The 9,710-nt window shown below is 39.7% G+C and overlaps 1 protein-coding gene across 3 annotated transcripts; it reads left to right on the top strand.

The window, feature by feature from the left end:
• The first annotated feature begins 202 nt into the window (after window positions 1–202).
• On the top strand, window positions 203–8,149 carry LOC138410498 (tumor necrosis factor receptor superfamily member 14-like). Of its 3 annotated transcripts, none has more exons than XM_069526835.1 (10): window positions 204–938; window positions 2,671–2,806; window positions 3,571–3,664; window positions 3,855–3,980; window positions 4,381–4,536; window positions 5,399–5,486; window positions 5,593–5,765; window positions 5,873–5,895; window positions 6,014–6,077; window positions 6,216–8,149. In XM_069526835.1, exons 2-9 carry the CDS (start codon window positions 2,765–2,767, stop codon window positions 6,062–6,064), a joined length of 753 nt encoding a protein of 250 aa, XP_069382936.1. In that variant the 5' UTR covers window positions 204–938; window positions 2,671–2,764; the 3' UTR covers window positions 6,065–6,077; window positions 6,216–8,149. The 3 variants fall into 3 exon arrangements, with proteins under 3 accessions (XP_069382937.1, XP_069382936.1, XP_069382935.1); XM_069526834.1 differs by having other exon boundaries at window positions 6,174–8,149; XM_069526836.1 differs by lacking the exons at window positions 2,671–2,806; window positions 6,216–8,149 and having other exon boundaries at window positions 203–938; window positions 6,014–6,167.
• The last annotated feature ends 1,561 nt before the right edge of the window (window positions 8,150–9,710 follow it).

Raw genomic sequence — 9,710 nt, 5'->3', positions numbered from 1 at the left:
GGGCTCCAGCAGAAAGGGCACTTTTCTCATCCAGGGCAAAGGGGCAGGTGCTTGAGCACCACTAGGGGTCTATCTGTGCACATGCCTGCAGATGAATGTTATGATGCAGAAAATAAGAACATCTTATATCTTTCAATTAAATTGTTTAACACATTTTTATGTTCATGTAAAAGTGATTTTAATTTAAAACAGCGCTCGCTCCGTGTGGATCTCGCCGGGCATCGCGCACCGTGGCTCGGCCTATGGAGCTTTTTTTCCTTCTTACCGGCGGAGCAGTTGAGATAGACATGTGATATTTTATTGCGGGCATTGAGTTTGACATGTCTGGGTTAAAGTCCATTGTCCATGAGGCAGCCATGAGATGATCTGTTAGTATGAGCATTCCAGAAAATTCTTATCCCCAGAATGATTCTGTAATACCTCTGGTGAAGGAAGGAGAGAGCCCGAGTCGTTGCCTCAGTGTTTTATTCACCCACAATATGAGTCCCTGAACACGAGCTGCTGTCACAGCCACAACTCACACTGATACTTCCTGATCACACTCTCCTTCTAACCATAGACTGTATATAAAGAGGTTATAACTCCACCCACTGCTGAACCTTCAGCCAAACATTAGGTTGTTCTGTCATATCTCTTCTCGGTCGTGGAGGATGATTCATACTGAAGTTTGCTCGGAGCTCGTTTTCTACCTGACCACACTGGGAAAGAGGCTTTTGTGTTTTAACAACGTTTCGCTTGTGAATTATTGATCCGAAGTTCGAATCTGTGAATATGTTTCCAACTTCCCTCAGCGGCTGTGTGGCGTCGAGAGATCTTTTTCCATGAAGTGAATATGTTTCATCATTTTTCTGATCCAGCTCCGAGGACACTCACTTTGAACCCGAGAGCTCACTGCCTGTAGACGGAACATGGAAGTTTGTCTGATCGTGTTAACGACGGTAAGCTGAGTGAATTTCTATAGAACCTCTGAATGTTGCATATTACAGAGCAGGAGTGAACCAGTAGATTGTTGTGATGTCGCTGATAAATCGACACCGTGAGTTTGTGGAGATGAACCAATAAGTTGTTCGCTGTGTACTGGTGTTATCAACAAAGTGTCACTGTCAGAGAACTACTGCAAACATGGTCTGAGTCTGAGTTGTGTTAAACCTTCAGGTTTGGATGAGGAAGTGTGGAATCTGAATCATCTGAAAAACTAAAATCACATGAACACACCCACATCAGGATTTAGGTGAAAACTCGCTCCTCCCCTCTGCAGTAATCATGTGATCAGTTATCATGTCATAAAAAAACCACCATCTGCTCACATATGATACCAACTCTTAGCTGTGTGACCGTGGTGTGTTGTGTATTTGTCCAGAGCTCAGTTTCAGTATCTTGAAACAGTCAAAGACACATGTAGGAAACGCCTTGTTATGAGCCCACTAATCGAAGTGCTGCCTGTTACTTGTGCTCCTGACACTCAACCACTTTATCTATACTTATTTTTTAAATTTCCCTACGAGGATTAATTAAGTATTCCTGATTCTGAAATCAACAGGATCTCACTGAACTGTAGGAAACGTGGGCTTTGAAAGGGAACAGAACTAAGACCTGAACTTTGAGCAGAGCAATGGGCTGTAGAAGGTTTAATGATGAATGTTATCACTCACTGAAAGTCAAAGACACACAGACCTGATCAGACTAGCAGCAGGAATGTTGCCAGGTCACCTTCTGGCCTGTGTGGTGTGAACCAGGCGCGGCGTGACTGGGCCTGACGGGCCTGGGCCCACCCACTTTTACTAATGGCCCACCCTAAATAACAGACAGAATCTATTTTTTTCTGAATTTCTAATTTAAAATAATTCTAATTATTAAAATTAACTATTGATTAATGAGCCAGCCTACTGGTTTTCTTGTGTTTATGAGATATTTTATTAAGAATGCCAAACGTGAACGAAATGTGTCACTGTCAATGAGTTGAAAATAAATACGGCATCTGTAATGAAAGGATTTGGCTTTTCATGCATTTGTATTCACGACCGGACCCTCGGGTCCGTCAGACCAGTGAATAACTAACACACACGCAAAAATAATCACTTTTTTTCTGTAAATTATGTGACTATCTCATTCATTCGTTTCACTGAGATTTTAAGTGTATTTAGTAAATACCATTTTTTTGAATGATCTGGCTGGATTATTATTTGATTGTAGCGGGGAAGAGAGAGGGAGAGGGAGAGGGCGCATTTGGCGCATACTGGGTGAGCTACATTAACTTTTAACAGGAGAGAGAGCTGCACACTGCGCTGTCAAAGCTCTTCGCAACTGCTCGTGTCTCAACATGAACGGTGTATGCTTTCAGACACTACAGTACATAGACAATCAGGTTGGGCAGGAATAATGTTCAGCTCTATTACTGTTAGTATTAACTTCTGTAATTAAAGGCCCATCCAAAATTACGTTGGCCCACCCAGAACTGAAATCCTGGCGCCGCGCCTGTTGTGAACGGCTGAGTAGTGGCAGCTGACCATAAAATGAATTTATTATTTTTTTGGTGGGGGGGTAAACAAACTGAAGCCAGTCAACAAAAACAACACAACACACAATGTGCCAATCCTGTTGCCTTCTTTGAAAATGTCGCCTCATTGACTGTGGCAACTGCAGCTGAGTCTTCTTTGTCTTTGTCTCCAGATGTGTTTCTCCTTTTTGGATTAAAAACTCACCTCAACCCAGATCTCAGTGATGGTGACTTCAGCTCAAGAAAACTACCAACCTGCCGTTCAAGATGAATTTGAGAAGTAAACATTTGGAAGCTGCATCTTTGTTGGTAAAGTTGTCACACAATAAATAAATACATGAATAAATGAAGACATATTCTGCAAACAAATAAGAAATAAATAAATAAGAGTTTGTAATTAAACAGGACATAAATAATTAAATGTCTTAAATTTATTTCCACATTTATTTATTTCCTCATTTATTTATTTCTGTATTTTGGTGTCAGTATGCTAATGGAAGCACACACACACATGCACAACACACACACACACACATGCACAACACAGCAGGAGATTCTCGCTCAGACAAGTTCACAACAGCAACAAACACATTTTACCTTCTGCAGAATTGATCAGTGTTAGCAGAATTGTGACAGGCTGCACTTTCAGTAATATTTCCTCAAAGTTGTAAATCAAAGAAACAGTAAATACAAAAATCTTCACTGGTGGAGCTCCACCTTAACAGATGCAGACTACTCAGCTATTAACTTGAGGAGGAGTATTTGGGCTGGATACTGTTAATTAACAATCTGACTCCAGAAACAATCAAGCCAGTGTTGAGTCTGTTTAAACAGATGAGCAGGTCTCTGGGGTTCTCATCCATTGTTTTTATAAAATAAACCCATATACATCCATCTTTCATTGAATGAACTTACAAAGATCTGAATACTAACTCAAATGTTGTCACAAATATATGACAAAAAACTGAAACTGGAAAGAAGAAACATTTGGTCATTTAAGTGTCCAGTCGTCTCCTCTCCTCTCTCTGTTCATGACAATGTTAACATGTTTAAACTTTTGCTCTGTCCTTCAGATACTTCTGATCAAAGTCTTCTGTGTGAATACTCTGACTTGTCATCCAACTGAGTATCTGATAGGGAACAGATGCTGTTCTTTCTGTCCACCTGGTAAGATCCTGAACGAGAAGAATAAGATGGAATGGGTTGTTTTATGTTTTGGCTTCTTTTGTTGTAAGTAAGAATGAAACTGCAGCGCATGTTACGATAACTCGCATATAACGTGAGTTTAACTCTCAAGATGATTTGTCTTTGTTCAACAGAAACATTTCATGCAATTCAATTGTTTTCTTTTCAACAGGAAATTGTGTTGAAACACACTGCACAGTGTTCTGGATCACTTCCTGTCTGCCCTGTGAGAAGGACACCTTCATGAATCTTCCCACTGCACGTAGAATTTGTTTACCCTGCACGACCTGTGGTCCAGGTAGATTTCTGTCTAAACATTTACTGTAGGTTTAAAATCAGTAAGTCCAACAGTGTATGAGCTGAGACTGAGATGGAACTGAGCTTTTCTGATGGTTTTTACTTCGTCACTGTGTTTGTCTGTTTAGAATCGTTTTCTGTGTCACAAAACACAAGTCACAAATTGTGTGTTCATATTTTAGTTCTTCTTTTTTGCCATCAAATTATAAGAGACTGCTTTGCTCTGTAGTTTCTATCAGTGAGACTTGCATTAATGGTAGAAGTGAATGTTCTTACAAAAGTCAGTTGTTCACTCCATATCTCCTTGTTCCTGCCACCAGCAGATCAGTCCACTGTGTTGTTTATACAGCAGTTTGTATCTTCATATGTTCCCTCCATATGTAACCTCTATGTGTCCACAGATTCTGGTCTGAAGATAAACACTTCATGCACAGCAACAACAGATTCAGTTTGTGAACCTCTGGAAGGATTCTACTGTACAGACCGCACAAGGAACAACTGTGCAGCAGCAAAGAAACACACACAATGTAAACCAGGGCAGTTCATCAAACATAGAGGTGCGTTTTCCAATTCTGACTTTAAGATTGAAGTTTTCTCAGCTGTAAAAAAAGAACACAGAGCAGGTTATTTCAGTCATCCAGTCAATTGTGAAGCATTTGGATGATATGTGGCAAATTGTTCATTTCATGCTTCACACATGACATCTGTATTATGAATGATCAAACGTTCAGTCAGAATCACTGCCAGATCATTTTGATGATTTCATGATTTTAATTTCACCACATTGGACTGAGAGAGTCTGATTATCTTAACAAAACTAATCAAAATCCAATCTTCCTGTGCAACTGTGATAATAATCATAATCATAAGAGAAATAATAATAATAATGTGGCTGAGTGGCAGCCTGTCACATTCTACAAGAAGTGGACAGTTGTGATAAACAGCCTAATATATTCAGTGTTATTTCAAAGTTGTATTCTTATTGTTATTCTGACTACATTGTGTCCATGCACTGCTGCTTTCACTGTGCTGCTGCGTCGACTGAACTTCCTCCATGGAGGATCATTAAAGGTGCATCTCATCTGACCTTGTCTTTTCTTTATACAACACAAAAAATATAAAAACAAATAATGAATATAGTCATAAAAGACTGTTGCAGTGATCCAGGTGTGATGAGAGAAACTAATGTCAAATAGTTTCTGTATCTTTGAAATTCTGTCAATGTTCCTTAGTTAATAGAAATATGTTTGTAAGTTTAGTGACATGCTGCTCTACATTTCATCACATCTCACATCAAAAGGAGGGAATTTGAACAAGGAAATGTTTGCTGATCAAAAACCTCAATAATCAAATACCACTTTGCTCTATAATCCTAATATGACGTGTACAATAGTAACTGTATAGTTTGTGTTTGTACAGGAACAGCCCTCACAGACTCTGAATGCTCTGACTGCAGTAACGGAACATTTTCTGATGGGACCCGTACATCTTGTCAAGCACACACACAGTAAGTGAAGAGTCACACCACACGTGGACGTGCCTGGTTTCTTACACCTGCAGTGAATCTGTGGTGTCTCTCACGGTCCTGTGAACATGTCCCCCTGTCGTTCCAGATGTGAACCACTAAACCTCCAGCTGAAGCGACCAGGAACAACTTCAACTGATGCTGAATGTGGAAATACCAGTTTAATTGTCACAGTGGGAATCATCACTTCAGTGGTTTTGTTTTTTTTTGTTTTATCTGCCATCGCCTTCGTTTGCTGGAAGAGGAAAACATGTCATTCAGGTACGATGTGTGTGTGATCAAAGAAAATGTTCTCATGGATGATAAGAATCCATCAAGTCATGATGTCATCGAGTTAGAGGGTTTTCATCTGTTTCTTTCTGTAACAGGAAAAAAAAGAAATCCCACAGAGGTACGTTTGTTCTCTCTTTTTCACAGTGTATGTTCTGACTCTGTTTATATGTTCAGTGCTTGATGACAATACTTGCTTGATGAAGGTAATTTGATTATTTTATTTAATATTTCACTAGAAGGGAAACACAGCTGGAGGAGAAGCTGTGAATATGATGGAGAGAACATAATGAACAGCAGCAGGTGAGACAGCAGCGTGCTCTACATTGAAATATTCATTAATTGAGGACTGTATAGACACTTTCAGACATGACCTCTGGAGGTACATTGTTTTTGCAGGGTACAGAAAAAAACACTGCTCTGTTTCACATCACTTCACAGATGTCACTGCAGCCAAACTACAGTGAGCTGGGAATATGAAACTTGGAGCATGTTTATTAAAACTGCCTGAATCTCCTGCTGACAGTGAGTGAGCTGCACGTGCCTCAACACTCAGACTTCATGATCCTCTGTGGAGAGATAACTCACAGCTGGATCTCGACATCTGGCTGAAACTGGAATATTATTTCTAAGTGCTGGCACAGTCGCATGATGGGACAAATGGCCACCCTCTGTTTTATCAGATTATTCTCTTCATCTTTTATTTAGTTTTATTTTCTTCACAACAGACACTTGTATCTTGGAAGGACAAGCATTAAATAGCGTATTTACCATGTAAGTATGTTTCACTGTGAGGTATCAGCACAGTGGTGTGATGTTGGAGCTGTCGCCTCACGTCAAGGAGGGTCCCGTCTCGAATGGCTCCAGCTCTCCCCACAACCCTCTAAGGAAAAGTGTTTATATTCATGTTATGGTTATAATGTTTGCTGTCAGTTGCAGCAGTTAGAGAACAGTATTTTTGTGTATTCTTGTGTTTTATGTTTAAAAAGTTATTCTAACACGAGCAGCATTAAGAGCAGGAGTAGTTACCAGAGGGATCCAGCAGAGGGAGCACAGAGCTTTTAAACAACATTAAGAGTCACCTCTCTTCCTAATGACGTTAATTACATGACATGAACCATGAAGCTAACATTAGCCACATTAATCTCCTGCAATGCTAACTGTGTGTCTCTGTGGAATAGTAGTTCTTTGTGTCTGTGGAAAAACTATGTGACTAGTGTTGTTGCAAGTAGACTATTCTATATTTATGTTTGCTGAAATATTTGCATTACTGACTGAGTGTACTGTTCTAAATTGTGAGTTGCAATATATTATCAGTTTATTATCATAATTTTTAATGATTCAAAACACTGTTCAGTGTTTATGAAGTTGTACAGATCTTAATGCTCGGTTATGTTGAAGCATTCTTTGGACTTTTATTGTGAAAATACAAAAGGAATAGCTAAAATAACCTAGTATTGTATATTTAACTTTCTAAATGTGTGTTTGAATGAAGATTCTGGGTTTTACCTGTAAACATCTGTTTGAAACACAGATGTCTCTTTCTAAACAGAAGAGTGTAACACTGGGGGACATTCAGCGCAGATGGACAAAATAGAGTAGATGTAGTACCAGAGTCTGGTTCGTAGTAGTATCTGTTACTAAGCAACCAACTGCAGAGTACACATTCTGCTTCCTGTTTATACTTACAGTGTATGTAACTGGTCTTGAATGATAAATGTTTTCAGTGGCTCTTTTAAACTCCAAATGTTTTTGGACCATTTAGCTACAGTTTCTGGGCTGAAATATTTAAATTGAAGTTCACCTGCACTGTCAGATATAGGTGAGTTAACTAGTTCAAGTTTAAAGTAAAGCAACTTGGTTAACTGATCATTATATGATTGTATTAAGCTCTATGACACCATAAGATCATTATACTGAAGCAGGTATGTAAGCTGCAAGTGAAGCTGCAGTAAAATACATTGTAAACAGTCATGTATAGAGCGATGTTAGATATATTATGAGAGCTTTTGAAAATTTCAGACATTTGAAATAACTAGATTTCTTTTTCAGAAGCAAAACATTTTCAAAACCACTGGTTTAGTTTTTAACAATGTGATTTAACAGCCTGTTATATTGTCGATCAAAGAATTGTCCATAAATCCAGATGTTTGTGTTTCATAAATTTGGTTAAAACCTTCACTGAGTTGAGTGAATGGATTTACAGTGATCTGGAAAGACAGAGAACATGGTGGAGGAGCAGGTTGTTTGTTTTTTGTTGATAGAAACAAAGTTGTCCATTACAGTTGGAGATTTCAAGCTATGCATAACAGAACATGACAGTTACCAGTATGTTCATTAAATGGGATAAAACAATAAACCTTGTAAAACACTTATTATGCATCTTGACACTGCAAGTATTAGCAGGACAAGGACATGAATTCCACAAATATAATCTGTAACCAGTGATACTGAAATACAAACAGAGAAATATGAAAGATTCATATTAGGAGTTTTTTCTACTTGTTTAAATGATGGAACATCTAGCTGGTCAGACTTGATGGTCCTGGTAAAAATAAAAGTGCCTTTTTCAGACAAATCTCTTTAAATCTATTATTAACAACACAATGGCGAGATACATCGTCCTTTAAACACTGTCATAATTAGAACTATGGTTTCTGAGGTATTGTGTGTGAAGCACCGACAGTGAGAGCCATGTCATTTGCTTGCAAACACATCCAATAACTCATCCGTATTTCTAACACAGTGAGGGTCTGCTCAGATACTGACTGTTTTATACACAGTAACCTCAAAAGGCTTAAGTGATTAAATCCTACAATTGTATACCTGCCCTGGGACAAGTGAGCATGTACATACAAAGTAAGCAGATCCACATTTTTGAAGTGAAACAATGCAAAAACTAGGAAAACGTGATAGAAAAGGTCAGAGGTCGTCTCGTGAAATGGACCTGGGTTTTTTTTTAAATATCCTACAAACACAGAGTGCTTATAATTAACAATCTTGTGTCTTCTGCTGTGTGGCATCGGTTGGCCTGTGTTGACCCCCCAGCCTCTCTGTTGTCACAAATCCAGAGGGTTTTATTTGATTGTGTTTGGGACAAGCTGCACTGGATACCACAGAGTGTCCTGTTCCTTCATAAGGAGGAGCGTGGACAGGGGCTGATTCACCTGGCCAGCAGAGGTGCAGCTTTTCATCTCCGGTTTGTTCAGAGGTTGCTGACTGGACCAGCTGACCTGGCATGGCGACCTCTGTCCTGCTGCATCCTGAGACGTGTTGGTGGTTTGGGACTGGACTTAACCTTGTTTTTTATGGACCTAGGAAGCTGAACACCTTTTCTCTGCCAGACTTTTATCGGAACCTTTTTTCAGTGTGGTCTTTGCAGAAAAAGCAGAGACAGGAGCAGACGGCCTCTCTACACTGGCTCTTACAGGAACCAGTACTGTATGGACAACGTCTGGATTATTCCAACCTGAGTGGACCTACTCTGTCCAGAACCCTCCACACTGCAGGGATTTCCACACTGGAGCAGGTGCTGAAGCTGGCTGGACCTTGGCTGGACGATCCTGCAGGATTAGCCTCTAAACTGGGAGTGAGATCCATGCGGGTCATGAATCAGCTCCTTCATCACTGGAAATCAAAACTGACAAGACATGAACACCTTCTTTTAAAAGACTTCTGTGAAGGTTCACTGCTGCCAGACTCCACAGACCCATACCCTGCTACCAGATTACTTCCTGTCTTGGAAAAAAAAACTGTTCTGGCTCCCTGCTGGAGCTTGTCATCCTTGTAAGTATTTCTCGGAAAGACGCCTCAAGAAAAACCCTCTATGGACTGATGGTGAAGACACTTAACCAGAAGACACTGAACGGGCCCAGTGACAATCCATGGAGGGCCTACTTTAAACTAGATCCTGAAACCATCATGGAGGTCTTTGAA

Source organism: Paralichthys olivaceus, chromosome 6 (assembly GCF_024713975.1).
Source record: "Paralichthys olivaceus isolate ysfri-2021 chromosome 6, ASM2471397v2, whole genome shotgun sequence".
In the NCBI taxonomy this organism is placed as follows: domain Eukaryota; kingdom Metazoa; phylum Chordata; class Actinopteri; order Pleuronectiformes; family Paralichthyidae; genus Paralichthys; species Paralichthys olivaceus.
This window is presented reverse-complemented; position numbering and strand designations above follow the sequence as displayed.

Excerpts from the sequence above, each read along its gene's own strand:
- LOC138410498 (XM_069526835.1), top strand. The coding sequence starts at position 2,765 with ATGAATTTGAGAAGTAAACATTTGGAAGCTGCATCTTTGTTG. Across the intron at positions 3,981-4,380 it reads CTGCACGACCTGTGGTCCAG|ATTCTGGTCTGAAGATAAAC; the intron begins GTAGATTTCTGT and ends ATGTGTCCACAG. Across the intron at positions 5,896-6,013 it reads AAAAAAGAAATCCCACAGAG|AAGGGAAACACAGCTGGAGG; the intron begins GTACGTTTGTTC and ends ATATTTCACTAG.